Source organism: Hemicordylus capensis, chromosome 13, assembly GCF_027244095.1.
Source record: "Hemicordylus capensis ecotype Gifberg chromosome 13, rHemCap1.1.pri, whole genome shotgun sequence".
Classification (NCBI taxonomy): Eukaryota; Metazoa; Chordata; class Lepidosauria; order Squamata; family Cordylidae; genus Hemicordylus; species Hemicordylus capensis.
This window is the reverse complement of record NC_069669.1, coordinates 6,245,585-6,262,863: the sequence shown is the minus strand read 5'-3', so window position 1 is coordinate 6,262,863 and position 17,279 is coordinate 6,245,585. Positions and strand designations below refer to the sequence as shown.

Below are 17,279 nucleotides of genomic sequence, written 5' to 3'. Positions count from 1 at the left end.
CAGTGTTCCCTTTTAACAGGGATTTCCAGATGTTGTTGACTACAACTCCCATAATCCCCAAGCAAAGGCCATTGCAGCTGGGGATTCTGGGAGTTGTAGTCAACAACATCTGGGAATCGCAGTTAAAGGGAACGCTGGTTGAAAATCCCTAATCTAACGCTCTCCCCCAAGCCCTCTTACCTAGTAGCCGTGGTGTTTTGGGTTAACCAGTTCCTGGATCCAGGCCAGGTTTTGAATGGTGCTTTCGTTACTTTTATTCCAGTCCTGCAGTAGAGGTGGGGCTAACAAGCAGCCAGCAGCAAGAGCCTTTGAAGGCAGATTGCCCTTGCCTCTCTCTAAATAATGTCTCATTAAACTGTTCATATCCTGATTCAGCTCCACCGTTCCCTCCTTGTATACCATGACGCTTTCTGCTGGATTCTCGTTCCCTTTAAGGCGTACAAGCTTTTGGAGGTCCGCACAGTTCATTTTCAATCCCATTCAGCTTGAATCAGGAAGGCCCCATTCTGAATGCACGTGCCCGCACACACAGCCTTGATGCTGCCACCCAGAACAAAACTCATTCTGCACGGAGAGGAAAATAATTAGAAGGACCACTGGCCCTCACCCTGTCTTGTGGGAGTCGGTTCCATCAGCCAATGATGCCCTGTGAGAAGAAGCACTCCCTCTCCCCTTTCATCACAATCTATGCTCACAGACTGGGAGCTTTGGGGGAGCGGCTGTAAACCCAGTGTGCCTGTTTGAGCATCCAGGTTCAATCTCCAGCATCTGGAAGGGGCTGAGACCAACCCCTGCCTGAAATGGTGGAGGCAGAGCAGCCTCAGGGCCACCACCTGTAATCCTCATTTCCCCGGAACATATCCATAGGAACATCCACAGTTGGGAATGCTTGATATTTAACCCTGTACATCCCAGGTGGAGAAACAAAGGCTTCCCACCGCAAAAAGAATGGACAGCCACTATCAAAAGTCCCTGCCAAGGACCTACCTGAGGGCTGTTTTGGCACCCAGCGGCCTCCAGAGGTCGCTGTGTCCCCTACAAGCAGTGCAGAGGAGATGGGATGGATGCAGAGGAAAGCCCATAGAGACAGAAAAAGTCCAGATGCACACAATCAGAGTCCTCATTGCCTCTATCACTAGTATTGTGAACTGCCCGGAACCTTTTTGTATGGGGTGGTATATAACTGTACTAAATAATTAAGAAAGTAACTTCCTCTTCACCCCCCACTTTAGCTCAACTTGGCCTTTAAGGTCTCTCAGTGGTGCATTCATTGCTGTCCATTCACTTTGCTGCTGGTCGTCTTCCTCTTCTTCTTTTTCCTTCATCTTTCCCCAGCATTATGGACTTCTCAAGAGAGCTGGGTCTCTGCATAATGTGTCCAAAGTATGATAGTTTGAGCCTGGTCATTTGTGCTTCGAGTGAAAATTCTGGATTGATTTGTTCTATGATCCATTGGTTTGTTTTCCTGGCTGTCCTTGGTATCCTCAAAGATCTTCTCCAGCACCAAAGTTCAAAAGTGTCAATGTTTGTTCTATCTTGTTTCTTCAAAGTCCAGCTTTCGCATCCATAGAGTGTCACAGGGAAAACCATGGTCTGAACTATTGTAATCTCTGTAGGTGTAGACACATCACAGCATCTAAATATCCTTTCCTAGGCCTTCATTGCAACCCTACCAAGTGCTAGTCTGAGGCATATTTCTTGACTGCTGGATCCTTTCCTGTTGATGGTCAATCCTAAAAGGCAGAAGGTTTCCACCACTTCACTGTCTTCATTGTCAATTCTGAGGCTGTTTGCTGTGCCCATTGACATCAGTTTAGTCTTCTTTACATTTAGTCGTCGTCCCATTTTTTCACTGTGCTCCTTGACTTCCACTACTAGAGCTTGCAGATCATATGCATTCTCAGCTATCAAAATGGTGTCATCAGCGTAGCACAAGTTATTGATGTTTCTTCCTCCAGCTTTAAAACCACACTCATCTTCTTCCAATCCAGCTTCTCTCAGTATATGTTCATCATATAAGTTGAATAAATATACACCTCTTTTTAACCCGCAAAAAAATCATGGGGGCTTCCCAATATTTTTAACCAGCAGTTATGTGGTGTGTCACTCTAGGCTTTTCCTATCTCTATGGAAAAGCCGCTCCTCTTCATACTACACCGTTCTTACACCAATCGCCGGGGCGGGTTTCTAACTACGTCACTAAGCCGCGACGCGCAGGCAGTCTCTGTGCCACGTGAGGATCGGCGAGGAAGCATGGCTGAGTTCGTGGTGGATCTCGGGCTGGATCGTGAGCAAGTAAGCGTTATCTCCTGCTTTTAAAAAAATACTTCTGATTAATGCAAAGAAAGAAAAGTGCATGCTGTTTATGGGGATATTTAATGGGGATATTTAAACAGTTAAAAATAAACAGTTAAAAACTATCAAAATCGCCATACGGTGAGTACTTCACATTATATAGAGATGATGAATATTGTGCTGAGTATTTAGTATCAAAAAACTTGTGAGCATGCGCACATGTGCAAGCCTTGGAGGGAACACTGGTCCCAGGGCCCACAGCCTTCAGTAATTTGTAGTAGTGAAGAGGATGAATAGCCCAGGTAGTCAGCCTTGGTGCAAAAATACAGATGTTAGTAGTATGCAATAGTGTCCTAATTGTCACTAGTGAAACATTGGAAGGTATGAACAGGTGACTTATATGGACGTTATAGCTGTGTGAGCTGTGAGAAGTGTAATCATACCTGTCTGTTTCTGCCCCATGGGCATGCCTGATGTTCATACACCTGCAGGGGTTTGCATTCGTTCAGCTTTGAATTGTGCAGTCTGTCCCTGAGTCCCGGGCTCAGACGTGAGAAACTAGTGTTCAGATTGCTACTTTCCTGTAAAGTTTAGGTAGGTAGGAAGCTGCTTTCGACGCAATCAAGCCCTTGGTCCATCTAGCTTAGGCCTGCCCAACTTTGCCCCCCTCCCTAGCCCCTGCTGTTTTTGGACTACAACTCCCATAATCCCCAGCTACAGTGGCCAGTAGCCAGGGGTTATGGGAGTTATAGGTCAACATCTGCAGGAGGGCCAAAGTTGCAGGCCTGATCGAGCTCAATATTGTCTGATTGGCAGTGGCTCTTCAAGGGTTCAGGCAGGAGTCTTTCCCAGCCCTACCTTGAGAAGCCAGGGATTGATTGATTGATTGATTGATTTATAAATTTTAATGTATTTTTACACTTGTATCCCGCTCTTCCTCCGAGGAGCTCAGAGCAGTGTACATGGTTGTTTTTATCTTCACAACGACCCTGTGAGGTTGGTTAGGCTGAGAGATACATGATTGGCCCAGAGTCACCCAGTGAGTTTTATCATTGAAAGGGGATTCGAACTTGGGTCTTCCCGGTCCAAGTCCAACACTCTAACCACTATGCTATGGGATCCTTTTGCGTGCCAAGCAAATGCACTGCCCTTGAGTTGTTGCCCTGTCCAAAGTTACTGGATGTGCTTGGGGTCAAGTTGTTCTCTCTAAGCGCAGCTTGGCTCCCAGTAGAAGGCTAAAATGATGCTCTGAGCATTTTGGAGAATAAATAGGTAACCATAATAATCCTGACTCTTTCCTCTCTCAGATTCGAAAGGCTGTTCTAGCCCTGCTTGTCCACCACAAAACCAGGCAGAAAACAACGGAGAAGCAGCTGCTGAGTGAGGAACAGAATGTCTTTTTGTCAGTCACTGTATGGAAAATCCCCAAACAGGAACAAATCATCAAAATGTAAGGCTGCGTCCGTGTGATCTGAATGTTGCACGCCTGCTGCGATGCATTGACTCTGAGGCTTTCACCTTAACTGAGGAACATAGGAAGCTGCCCTATGCTGAGTCAGGCCCTTGGTCCACCTAGCTCAGGATTGTCTACACAGACTGGCAATGGCCTCTCCAAGGTTGCAGGCAGGAGTCTTTCTTAGCCCTATTTTGGAGATGCTGCCAGGGAAGGAACTTGGGGCTTTTCAGTGTGATGTTGTGAATGGAGGTGCTGTGGTGAGACTTCCGCCATCTTGTATTTTTCTCATATACCACATAGCCTTGCTTGCTCTTGGGCAACTTGGAGACCAGTCTCAAAGATGCAAGTAGGGTGTGCTGAAGGCATAGTCGGTTTTGGGTTAGCCTCCACCAGGGACTCCATCTTTGATTCCTCAAAATCTGTTGGTTCTTTTTGTTCCAGAGTACTCCCTCACGGTATTCTGAAGGAGACATCTGAGGTCTGCCTCTTCACCAAGGATGAGCCAGGTCTGACAGCCGAACAGACGGAAAACCTGTACAAAAAACTGTTGTCCCAACATGGGATCACAAACATCGCTGAGGTACAAAGTCACCTTGCTTCGTCAAGAGATAACCTGTCTTTCTCTTTAGGTGTGCTACCTGTCTTTGCAGGCAGAACAAGTCTCCATAAGATGAATCGTTTTTCTTTTTTGAAGCCTGCTGTTCTGATGATCATTTAGAACTTTAAGGATCTCTCGTCCGAGTCATGTATTACGTTCAACGTCTGTACATTGTGTAACAGCATACACTCATACTGATCTGTACATATAGTACATTGATTGATTGATTGATTTGATTTCTATACTTCCCTTACAAAAATGGCTCAGGGTGGTTTACATTAAAACAAAAATGATTAAAATCAATTAACAGTTAAAATCAAAAACTGGAAAAAACAATATAAAACCAATTAACAATTAAAACATTTAAAACTTTTTTAAAACCCTGGAAAACCAAGCCAAACACAGTTTAAAAGCAGTTTTTAAAACCCTGGAAGGCCAGGTCAAACGGATAGATTTTAAGGGCTCTCCTGAAAGCCAATAACAAGTTCAGATTACAGATTTCTTCTGGGAGTGTATTCCACAGCCCAGGGGCAACTACAGAGAAGGCCCACCTCTGAGTCGCAACCAGACGCACTGGTGGTAACTGGAGACGGACCTCCTCAGATGGCCTTAACGTGCAGTGGGGATCATGTAGAAGATTGTTGGAGATTCTGTATATAATTTTTGATTATTGAAAAGCATTTTGGCAGTATCTGTTGATTTGAGAATTGCTAACTTAACTAAACTCTAGTGCTGGTGTTCTCTAAGATGCTCGGCCATGTTTTTTCCTGCTTTTGCCTGGAATTGCTTTGCAGTTAGGAGCTGTTACGTGAAAAAAAGGTAGTTGGGTATTGGAACCTTTCAACATGGAGCCAAAAAAGCAGTAAACAAGTGACCGCAAACATTCAGTACCCTGACATGGCATATACATTATTGGGGGGCTGGTCATGTAATGTGTGTTAAGCATGTAAAGATCCAATCAGAAAGCAGTAAACAACAATCGTCATTAAAACTTCTACAGTTAATTATGTTGGGTGGTACGAGGTCCTTGCACAGGTCGTCCTACAGAAGCGTGTCTGGTCCCTCATACCGGTTGAGTTGACCGTTCTTGTGGCTTCAACTCTGGTCAACTCTGAAATAAAGACTTGTTCTCAAGTCAGACTTTGTCTCTGCCTGAGGTTGTGAAGGAAATCTATGCCTCAAACTTAGAAACTAACTTCTGCTGGTGATGCTTCTCATTGAGTCTAGGTCAAGCTCAGTGTGAACCATCCCAATAGGAATAATCAAACGCTTTCAAAATGAGCCATTGTGTTTTTTGACAAGAGATGGAAAAGAGGTGATAGCATTACAAGGCTTTCAGTGTGCTTGCATGCTTTTACTGTCAACAGGGGTTGCCAGCATAGTGTAGTGGTTAGTCTTGGACTAGGACCAGGGAGACCCGAGTTCAAATCCCCATTCAGCCATGATACTTGCTGGGTGACTCTGGGCCAGTCACTTCTCTCTCAGCTGAACCTATTTCACAGGGTTGTTGTGAGGAGAAACTTAAGTATGTAGTACACCACTCTGGGCTCCTTGGAGGAAGAGCGAGATATAACATGTAAAAAATAAAAATAAATAAATAAATAGTGGGCAGTATACAAATATGTCAAACAGACAAATAAAGAGCAGGATGTAAAATGTAAAAAATAACTTGGACCAGCTAGCAGGATTAAGTAACAAAGGCTGATGATGCATTGGAAGCTGCCATATACTGAGTCAGACCCTTGGTCCATCTAGCTCTGGATTCTCTGCCCAGACTGGCAGCGGCTTCTCCATGGTTGCAGGCAGGAATCTCTCTCAGCCCTATCTTGGAGATGCCGCCAGGGAGGGAACTTGGAACCTTCTGCTCTTCCCAGAGCAGCTCCATCCCCTAAGGGGAATATCTTACAGATGCATCTTGCATCTGGTTTTGATAAGGGCTCTGTCTTCTGTATTTGAAGGTTATCTCCTACAAGACACTCAAGAATGAATATAAGCCCTACGAAGCAAAGCGTCGTCTTCTGAACCGATTCACCCTCTTCCTGTCTGATGACCGTATTAGACGGCTGCTACCCTCGCATATAGGGAAACACTTCTATGCGAGTAAAAAGTAAGCATTCTCACATGGGTACGTTCACGTGTACAAGGTTCCCTTTGACCACTCAGCTGTTTTTCCTGAAATCTCTGATTTCTCTTTAGGGTTCCTCAGTCTGTGAACCTGAAAGCAAAGAATCTGGCGAAGGAGATAAACAAACATATCCAAGGAACTAAACTTCCAATCTCCAACAAGGGTTGTTACTAGTAGGTGTTATTTTGCCTTTTGCACAATAGTGTTGTTAATATTATTAATATTAATATTAGAACAATGGAAGCTGCTTTGTACTGAGTCAGAGCATTGGTCCATATAGCTCAGTATTGTCTACACTGACTGGCAGCAGCTCTCCAAGGTTGCAGGCAGGAGTCTCTCCCAGCCCTACCTGGAGATGCTGCCAGGGATTGAATCTGGAATCTTCTGCATGTGAAGCAGGTGCTCTATTGCTGAGTTACAGCTCCATCCCCAAGTGGGTATTAGGGGTGTGTCCGAACCGGTCTGGAGGCCATTCTAAAGGCCTCCGAACTTCCAGACCGGTTCGGACTTGGCCGGTCCGGGTCCGGGTGGGGGGTCTTCCTTTAAGGGCGGGAGGGCTTGCTTACCCCTCCCGCCTCTTTGCCCCCTCCAGCGCCTGTATTCTATAGTATAATTGGGGTGCTGGAAACCAGCCGCCTCCGCCCCCCCCCCCCCACGAGCGGATTAGGGGCAAAGAAAAGCTACTGCCGCCCCCCCGCCCTCCCTCCCACCCACCCGCCCCCCCCCCCCGAGTGCTCACCACGTTTGCTGAAAAATAGAGAGGAGCTCACGCAGAGCTCCTCTCTTGCCAAAGTCTCCGGCCAAACTGGGGCCTTGGGCGCGCGCACGCGCAATAGAATTCCTTAACTAATAGAACTTTCGCCGGAGGCCCGGTCTACCCGCCGGGAGGAAGCCAGGTAGACCGGGCCTCCGGCGATCTTCTGAATTTGCAACTGCACACGCACATACAGAGAGTTGAGAGAGTGAGAAGATGAACTCAAGAATGGATGTTTGGCTGGGTATAAATTGTAGATCTTCCTTTTCAGTTCAGCACGCATCGGTCATACTGGAATGAAAGTTGGCGACATATTGGAAAACGTTGTCGCTGCAGCTAGGGCAGTGGCCACTAAAGCACCAAAGGTATTGATGCTTGATCAGGTGGTGGGGTTAAGGCCCCAGGCCTACGCTTGCTTATCTAGGAATGTTGTTGTACAACATTGGATGGACCAATCTGTTTCTGGTTTGCAGCTTTGCATAACTGATATGAGTTCACTACAGCATTAGGTTTTGTTCTGGCAAAATGGTAAAGAAGAGGCAGTTTCCGCAGTTTGACTTGACTTCAGTTAATTGTTTAATTTTGGAAAATGATCTTCCTCCTCCAATTACCATTACTTATATATTAATGATTAAACGTCCCTTTTTAAAAGTTTTTCTTCTGCTTTTGTGTGTTACATGTTTCATCCTTGATTATATTATCATTTATGCTGTTGTGTTTTTTCCTTCGATTGAACTAAAAGAAAAACTAAAAAACATAATACTTGCCCAGGAGTAAATCCTGTTGTTCTCAGTGGTGATTACTTCCAGGTTGATACACATAGACTTGGGCTGTGTGTCTAAAAGTGCTGTTTGGTATGTATCAACCTTCCTTCATTTTTCTTCTTTTTCTTTAAAATAAATAAATAAATAAATAATTCTGCAGATCTGGAATAGTGTTAAAATTCTTCACCTGAAGATGGACAGATCTGTTGCTCTACCAATCTTTACCCGGTGTGATTCCAATTCTGATGTCATTCAGAAACAGCCCAGCACTGAAGTCAAACAGGTAAGATCCAACCCAATATTATTGTTAGTAAAGCACACTATACAATGAAAAAGTGTATGGTTTCCTAAACTTACACTGTGTCAGCCAAAATGCCAGGCCAAATATAGCCTTGTTTTGCTTCCAGAAAACACGCACAAATGCAAAAAAGAAAGCAAAGAAAAGGAAACGTAAGACGACACCTAAAGAGCATCCTTCAGATGAAGCCAGAGAGGCTGTTGAAGTCAGCGACGTGTCTGCTGCCGGAACTGAAACGAAGGAAACGGCCGAGATCTCTTCTGTTGCAGAACTGGAGGAAGCGGATGAGACGATTCCACAGCTGGTTCCAATTGAAACGGTAATAAAGTTTGGACAGTGTGCCATGGGAGATGGTCTTCCCCGTTCTCTTGCTGAGTTGAAATCAGAGCTTTCACCAAAGAGATTCTGTTCCTTTTATCAGCTTCAGCTGATATGCCAACTGCGTCCTTTTCTGGAAGAGGGCAACCTGAAGCTGTTAGACAGGGAGCCACCCTAAGGTTTAATGGGAGCAGTCACTGGCTCTTGGGCCTTACAATGAAACTCTGTTGCATTTGGAATTGGAGGCAGTGGGGTGAGGGGCAAGCAGGCAGGGTGTGGAACGTAGGCAGCTGCCACATACTGAGTCAGACCATAGGTCCATCTAGCTCAGTATTGTCTGCACGGACTGGCAGCGGCTTCTCCAAGGTTGCAGGCAGGAATCTCTCTCAGCCCTATCTTGGAGATGCTGCCAGGGAGAGAACTTGGAACTTCGATGCTCTTCCCAGAGCGGCTCCATCCCCCAAGAAGGGGAATATCTTCCAGTGCTCACACTTCTAGTCTCCCATTCATATGCAACCAGGGCAGACCCTGCTTAACTAAGGGGACATGCTTGCTACTACAAGAGGTGTGAACACCATTCATCATTACCATTTAAAAACAAACTCTGTTTGCTCCTGGCAGGCATCTTTATTCTCTTGCTTTCTTCCTTAAATATAGCTGGCAGAGCCTAGCCCTGCAGCAAGGGTAAGCGTTAAGAGAGAGACAGCAGCTCTCCGTGCCAAGAGGAAGAAGACATCTCTCTCCCCAGAGGTGCCTGTAATGAAACCAGAATTGCCTGAAGATGGATCAAGTTTGCAGACACCAAAGCTGCTCAAGCAAGGCAAGAAACCCAAGACCCCAAAGGCAAGAGCCCCGGAAAAAGAGACGACAAAGTCTCCCCAGACACCAGAAGCAAAGTCCTCTTCTGTGACAGCTAAAATGGAAAAAACGATCAAATCGGCTAAGAAAGCTCCTAAAACACCCACACGAGAACTCAGGAAAAGGAAAGCACCACCACAGTCGGTGTGACCCACTGACTGTGAATATTGCACAGTTTTAACATAAATTTAGTGAACATCTTGCAGAGAAGAGTCACACCTTGAGTCAAGTGTGTGTTTATTATACCAGCCTTTCTTAGAAACCTTTAACTGTGTTTGCTGTGGTTCCCAGGTACCAGCAATAGCACTGCAATATAAGCTTGCTTTATTCTAATTAATAAAGTCAAACTACTTTCAGTACATGCATTTCATTCTCTTTGAGGCTGTACTTAATTCTCTATCATCACTGTTCTTTCTACGGTGTGCGTGCACTCACAGGTTTCCTGATGTTTTCTCAGTTAATTTTAGATCCCACTCAGGTTGAATTAGGAAGGCCCTACTCTGAATGCAGGTGCGCACACAGCGCCTTGATATTGCCACCCTGAACAAAACTCATTCCGCACAGAAATTGGGATGCATAAAGATGGCAGCGTGGAGGACTTTTTCCCCCTTGGAAAGCAGTGTATAAATATTCTCTATAATAATACACTAAAGTATGTGGCAAGCCCCGCCCACACAGTGCTTTACCAATGTAACAGAACAGAAGCACCATGGTGATTGGCAAGTGGGGATTCCATATTCAGATAAGGAAGAGGAGTGGGTTGGGGCTAGTGAGCAGGTGGGTGGGTGAGCGAGTGAGCAGCAGGGAGGAGTGAGTGAGCAGGTGGGGAGGGGCGAGTGAGTGAGCAGGAGGGGGGTGAATGAGTGAGCAGCAGGGAGGGACTAGTGAGCAGGTGGGGAGGGGGCAAGTGTGCAGGTGGGGAGGGGGATGAGCAAGTGAGCAGCAGGGAGGAGTGGGTGAGTGGTGGGGAGGGGGCAAGAGAGGGAGTGGGTGTCTGACACTGAGCAATAAAGCAGGGGCTGTCACGGGTGGGCAGTGGGAGAAGGAGAGCAACAAAGTCCTAGCACACAGATGACCTGTGCAGGTTCAGCTAGTTCTTAAAATAATAAAACTAATGTGGCTACTTAGAGCTGGCTTTGAGTGTGTTGCATACAAAGGGTCCAGAAGGGGATGAGGAGGAGACCTGGCCTTTGTGGTAGTGAGTGTGCATTGTCACACCCTTTGCTAAGCAGGGTTTTCCTGCTAAGATGGGTAACCACAAATCCACCCCCTCTGCTGTAAGGTGTTCACAGGGGATGGGGCCCTAGCTCTGTAGAAGAGCATCTGCTTTTCATGCAGAAGGTCCCAGGTTCAATCCCGGGCAGCATCTCCAGATAGAACTGGGAGAGATGCCTGCCGGAACCCTTGAAGAAGCCGCTGCCAGTCAGTGTGTAGACAATACAGAGCTAGATGGACCAATGGTCTGACTCTGCACAAGGCAGTTTCCTGTATTCCAATGACTACATTCATACATATGGGAGAAAGTAAAGCAGTGCAGTCAGAAACAAAACTTGCAAAAGGAATTAGTTACAAAGCTAATCTTATCGAGGGGAGACAAATATGCACCTGGTTGGATGCTATTTAGTCCCTGGTAGGAATCTAGAAAACACAATTAATTATATAGTCACAACAAGCAGGTGTGAGAAGCGTGCTTCAGGGATGATGAGTTGCGTGTCTCCCCCAGGTGAGGCAGAGACTTCCGCCCAGGGGCATGCAGCCTCTCAGGTACGAGGGGTGTGTCACTCTGCAGGTCCAGAGTCTGCAGTCACCCGCAGGTATACAAGTGCTTCAGGTATGAGATGCGTGTTTCCCTCAGGTGAGGCAGAGACTGTCGCCCAGCGGGGAGAGCATCCTCTGTCCCTGCAGCCCCTCAGGGGAATGCGGCGTGTCGCCCTGCAGGTGCACAAGTGCTTCAGCTACGAGGTGCGTGTTTCTCTCAGATGAGGCAGAGACTTCCGCCCAGGGGTGTGCATGCATCCCCTGTCTCGGCAGCCCCTCAGGTGAGTGGGGCGTGTCAGGTACACACAAGTGCTTCAGGTACGAGGCGCGTGTCTTACGGGGCGGGGGGGGGGAGAGGCTTCCGCCCAGCCGCGCCGCGAGGGAGGAGCGCGGCCGTCTCAGGTGCGAGCTGCGGGCGTGTCGCCTCGCAGCAGCGGCTCAGGTGTGTCGCGGGCGTGTCCCTTCCTCCTGCGGGCGCAGGTGGTGCCAGGCGGCGGCCCCCGAGCAGCCTGCCTCCCTGCCTGCCTGCCGCATGGCACTACCGCTGGGCCGGTGCGCGGGCTCCTTCTGGCTGGCGCTGGCCTTCGACGGGGCGGGCTTGGCGCTGCTGCTGTGCGGCGTCTTCGCCGACCTCTTCTTCGCCGACATGCTCCTCTACGGCGGCGGGCTGATCCTCTTCCTCAGCCTCGTCTGGTGGGTCTTCTGGTACGTGGGCAACCTGGAGGTGCCGCTGGACCAGCTGCTGCAGCAGGACGACGCCGGCCAGCCCCCGAAGACGCCGGCGGGGCTGGTGCGCTCACTCAGCCAGCGCCTTTCGGCGGCCTTCGGCTCCGTCTCCCGCGCCGCTTCTGCTTCTGCCCGCCGCCGCCCCGCAGGTGTTTCCTCGACGACGGGCTCCAACGCCAACATCATGGAGATGCAGCCCGTCTGAGGGCAGGGAGGCTGCTGCTGCTGCTGCACCCCAGGAGGAGGGAGGTGGGTGCTGCGGCTTGCTGGTGCTTGCACGTAAGGCGCTGCCTACTGGGTCTGGTCCTTGGTTCCTCCAGGTTAGCGCTGTCTGTCCTGATTGGCAGCCGCTCTCCAGGATTCCAAGCCAGAGTCTTCTCCCTCAGCAGCCCTGCCTGAACAGGCCTGGCACTGGACGGGGGCCTTCTGCATGCAAAGCAAGTGCATCCATTCTTTCTTTCTTTCTTTTTTCCTTTGATGGGATGGCGTGGATCTGAAAAGGTAGAAAACGCTGCTTGCAAAGAGGTGTTTTTTTAAAAAAGTGGTGATTCTCTTTATTGAGCGGGGGGGAGCAACTGGTCCTCTCCATCCCCAGTACAGCATCCCTCCAGTGGCTGCTGCTTGTGGCTGCCTTATGTTCCTTTTTTGGATTGTGAGCCCTCTGGGGGACAGGGAGCCACTTTGTTTATTTATTTATATCTGTGTAAACCGCTTTGGGAACGTTGGTTGAAAAGCGGCATATAAACTATCTGTTGTATCGTATTGTTTTGTACTTGCATTAAAACGAAAAGTTTGCGGAAGGGCGTGGACCTTCTGCCTGCAAAACGAGCTATGGAGCCCACCCCACCCCAGTAGATGAACCTGCTGTCCACTGAGTCAAAACCACTAGTCCGTGATATTGCCAGCTCTGACTGGCAGCAGCATCTCCAAGGTTTCAGGCAGGAGCAGGGGTGTAGTGGAGGGGAGATGTGCAGGGGCGGTGGGCATGGCCAGAGGGGCTGTCATGCAGAGGGTCTTCCCTTCTGGACTTGCAACTACATCACTAGGCAGGTGTATTTCCCAGCCCTACCTCTCGACTGCCTGCAACCTTGGAGAAGCTGCTGCCAGTCTGTGTAGACCAGGGTTTCTCAATGTTGGGTCCCCAGATGTTATTGGACTTCAGCTCCCATAATCCCTAGCTCCAGTGGCCTTTGGTTGGGGTTTATGGGAGTTGAAGTCCAATAAAATCTGGGGACCCAACATTGAGAATCCCTGGTGTAGACAATACTAAGCTAGATGGATCAAAGGTCTGACACTGTATAAGGCAGCTTCTGATGTTCCTTTGAGATGCTAGGGATTGAACCTGGGGCCTTATGCATGCAGAACAGATGCTGTATCACTGGGCTACGGCCCTTTCCCCCAACTGATGAACTCTGCCCAGACCAAGGGCTCTCTGCAGTCTCCCGACATAGGAAACTGCTTTGTACGGAGTGAGACATCTAGAGTAGATGCTTTACCACTGAGCTGAGGAAAGGGGATCTCAGACTGAGGCAGTAGGCCCTTCCTGTCTGGCCACCAGATCTCACTCAAGGCTACCAGTCCTCCGGGGTCAGCTCAGGAAAGGCACCAGCCCCCAGAATTATTTATTTTATTTATTTATTGCTAGGCGTTTATACTGCCTTTCATCAAAACAATCTCAAGGCGGTTGACAAAGCATTTAGAACCATATAAAACTATGAAACGCTACACAATTAAAATAGTAAACTGGAATATAAAAATACAAGTCTAAATAAAAGTTCTGTGCAGGCACTTTGGACCTGAACATTCCTGCTTACTTTATCCACTAGGTTATAGAACTTGGTGGAGTACCTTGAAAGATAAGTAATGAACTATTACTTACCGTATCTTTAAAAGATAAGTCGGTTGAAAGTCCATTATGAACATGAATTCAACTTCTTTAGTATATGGCTGTGATTCCTCTCTAACCTTCCATTTTAATTAAAGTAGAGTTTTCTGCCTTTTCAGATCCAAGCCATCCCATTAAAAAATAATTGGTGCTTTTGGGACTTCTTACTAATGCTAGGTTACCTTGGGTCTCCAGATGTTGTTGGACTACAACCCCCATCTTCCCTGCCACAATGGCCCCATTATGAGAGATGTAGTCCAACACCACTGAACAGTAGGGCATCAGTAAACTTCTTTCACTAGGTCAGGTTTTATAGTTTTACTTGTCTGAGTGACTGTGCTACAGGCTGTCAATCTGCAAGCTTCAGGCTACTGAGAGATACTACTTGGAGTATGGTATTGCCATAAATAAGATGGTATTCTCTGGCTCTTTATTTCAGTTGCATGGTTGAAGGAGTGACAGTGATAATCTGATTCAATGAATGGAGGTTGCTAGGGGCTTACCTAAAACCTGGGGGTGGTGGGGAGGGGATATTGCCTATATCCAGGAGATATTATCTCTCCCAGACAAATTTTTTAAAAAGGTTCATAGGGCTAAGCAGATCCTGAAAATTTACTGACTATGAAAGGGCTGGCTTGCTGATGTTTGATAATAGCTTCATTATCATTATTATTCTACTAGTAGGTGAGGTCCTTGGTTGACCTAGAAGTCATTTTGCGTAGATTACAATTATAGGCAAATTCAGGAAATTGAATATATGTAATTGAATGTTTTACTTAATGTGCTGGGGAAGGAAAAGTAAGAGAACATTTTGAAATCTGTAGGACTTCCATCTCAAACATTCATTTTACAGTTTACCATAAATGGTAAATTTGAATCTGAGTAAGATCTTCTGCTTCTCTTGGATATGATCTTGTGTTTGAATTGATCTGGGTATTGAGTGAGAAATTTGTTCAGAAAAACAGTTAAAATCTGAGGATTATATTCTGAACGCATTTTAAGAAAATAAAAACAAACAAACAAACCTTTCCCTCTAGCATATTCCAGTGTAAAAAGTAGTTCATTCAGCTATTTGGTATCTATAGGTAATCGGGAAGTATTACTTTCTTTCGACAAATACACCCACAAACACCCAACAACCTGGATGGCTTTAAGAGGGGCTTGGATAACTTCATGGAGGAGAAGTCTATCATCGGCTAGTTGGAGGGCTATAGGCCACCTTCAGCCTCAGAGGCAGGATGCCTCTGAGTACCAGTTGCAGGGGAGTAACAGCAGGAGGGAGGGCATGTCCTCAGCTCCTGCCTGTGGCTTCCAGCAGCATCTGGTGGGCCACTGTGCGAAACAGGATGCTGGACTAGATGGGCCTCCTTGGGCCTGATCCAGGAAGGTTGTTCTTATGTTCTTATATAATAGATTCTAGTCTGATTAAACTAATCAATGAAGGGCTGCTTTTGTGGATCTTAATTAAGGGACTAATAATAATAAAAATAATAAGTTGCTTTTTGTAATTGGCTGATAGTGATTTCTGTAACACCATAGGGGCCACAGAAATCACCATCAGCCAATTACAAAAAAAGCAACTTTACTGGGAACAGCCTATATTCTGCGACGATATCTATAATAACAGCAACAACATTGATAATAAAATTCAGCCACCCCAGGTCCTTGGGAAGGACTCAGTGTCTGGATAAAACAAATCAGTCAATAACACCTATCCTGTGTAAACAACAATAATAAATAATTAAGGGACCTATGAAGACCATTCAGAGCACATTTTGCTTATGCTATACAGCTGCTTCTGTTTAGTTGAGAAGTATGTTTCCATCTATTCAAAAGGAGCTGTACTAGAAATAACCTGTTGTCTTATCTGTATTTATTTTTCCCTTCAGGATTTATTGAAAAATGTTACTCGTTGTTACTGCCACATGTTGGAAAAGGAATGTGAGCATCATCTTGGTCATCAGATTATGGGGGAAATTATAAAAATGGCTTGTTTCCTTCACGGCAAAATCTCAACAGCCTTCCCAGAATCTGCACAATGTACTGGAACCACACTTTTGCCAAATATGCTTCAGTTGTACACAGTTGTGTTGCCTGTATCTCAAGCAATGTCAGAGGATTTATGTTCAGTTATTTACATTTAAAATAGTTTATGGGCAACTGGATCTACATCTTTACTCAAAAAAAAAGATTTTGGGGGCGGGGGGACGGACCTTAGCACTTATACGCTTGAGCCTTTATCCTGCAAACAGCTGCTTATGAAAGTGATTAAAACTTAGAGTTTAGAAGTACAGTATTCACAGGACTAAGACCTTGGACAGGAAACTTTAGCACCTTGAAACCAAAGACTGGAAATTCTTAAAAGTGCCATGAGCACATCTTATTAATAAGATCACTCTGTGAAGAAGTTTTGCAAATGATTGTTGACATTAATTACAGTCACTTTGTGCATTTTTTATGTTATACTTGATATCCAGTCTCAATGTCAATACTCAGATTTTTTTTTTTTAAGCTTTAAAAAATTTAATTTAATGCTGCAATTTTAAAAGGATGACATATCCTAACTTGTTTTCTCAGGAAAATTGAATAAATGCACTAGATTTTTACTACTATGTGAAATATGTGAAAATGATTGATTACAGTAATTTATAAAAATGTAAGTTATGTTTCTGAAAATGTGGAGTTGTGAAAACAATGGAAAGGCTCGTACCTACCTCACTCAATAAACATTGACACTGTGATTCATCCCTGCCACTGGCAAATGGATCATTAGTAAGATTGTGTTGGCTGCCTGCGTGATCATTTCTGAATGCTGCTAAATTCACAGAGGGAAGAAACTAGGAGGTAGTTGACTCTGCCAGATTCTTGGTTGAAGAAATCTGTCCCTAAAAGTATATCATTTGGGTTTTTAGACTTTGTTTTCTTTTTCATTTTCTTTTCTTTTTTTTTTTTTTACAACCTGCTTTTCCTCTGAGGAGCTCAGGGTAGTGTTCATGCTTATTTTATCCTCACAACAACCCTGTGAAGTAGGCTAAACTGAGAGATACATGACTAGCCCAGAGTTACCCAGTGAGTTTCATGGTTGAATGGGGATTCAAACTCAGGTCTTCCCAGTCCTGGTTCAACACTCTATGCTATGCTGGCTCTGTTTCATGCAATTTGACTTTAAATGTATGATTGGTGTTGGGAAAATTTTGTGATTTATGTAAATGTAAGACCAAAAGTGGTGGAGGGAGGAGACTTTGTAGTACGTAACTAACTTCCGTTCTGCCTCATTAATTTCAGTGCTGAGTCTGTCTGCAGCCTGGCTATTGTGAAGCAGGATTCAGGCTGAGTCCTAAGTTAGTCAGGGAAATTAACAGGACTTAAGTTACTTATTTATTCATTCCCCCACTTCAGCCCTGAAATTCACTGGGTGTCATGGGCCAAAATCAGAGTGAGTTT

The 17,279-nt window shown here is 46.0% G+C and overlaps 2 protein-coding genes across 2 annotated transcripts; both read left to right on the top strand.

Annotated features, from left to right (window-relative positions):
• Positions 1–2,112: 2,112 nt before the first annotated feature.
• Positions 2,113–9,831, top strand: RSL1D1 (ribosomal L1 domain containing 1). The gene is made up of 9 exons (XM_053275836.1): positions 2,113–2,295; positions 3,603–3,745; positions 4,193–4,331; positions 6,308–6,456; positions 6,546–6,647; positions 7,500–7,593; positions 8,153–8,275; positions 8,400–8,609; positions 9,266–9,831. The coding sequence occupies exons 1-9, from the start codon at positions 2,128–2,130 to the stop codon at positions 9,614–9,616; spliced, it is 1,479 nt and encodes a 492-aa protein (XP_053131811.1). The 5' UTR covers positions 2,113–2,127; the 3' UTR covers positions 9,617–9,831.
• Positions 9,832–11,304: 1,473 nt separating this feature from the next.
• LOC128336576 (transmembrane protein 238-like) lies at positions 11,305–16,616 on the top strand. Its single transcript, XM_053276453.1, has 3 exons — positions 11,305–11,321; positions 11,498–12,199; positions 15,725–16,616. Exons 1-2 carry the CDS (start codon positions 11,305–11,307, stop codon positions 12,153–12,155), a joined length of 675 nt encoding a protein of 224 aa, XP_053132428.1. The 3' UTR covers positions 12,156–12,199; positions 15,725–16,616.
• Positions 16,617–17,279: the final 663 nt, after the last annotated feature.

Bases quoted from the DNA above. Each gene is read 5' to 3' on its own strand.
- RSL1D1 (XM_053275836.1), top strand. From the start codon at position 2,128: ATGGAAAAGCCGCTCCTCTTCATACTACACCGTTCTTACACCAATCGC. The intron at 2,296-3,602 runs GTAAGCGTTATC...TTCCTCTCTCAG, and splicing joins TCGGGCTGGATCGTGAGCAA to ATTCGAAAGGCTGTTCTAGC. The intron at 8,276-8,399 runs GTAAGATCCAAC...TTTTGCTTCCAG, and splicing joins CCAGCACTGAAGTCAAACAG to AAAACACGCACAAATGCAAA.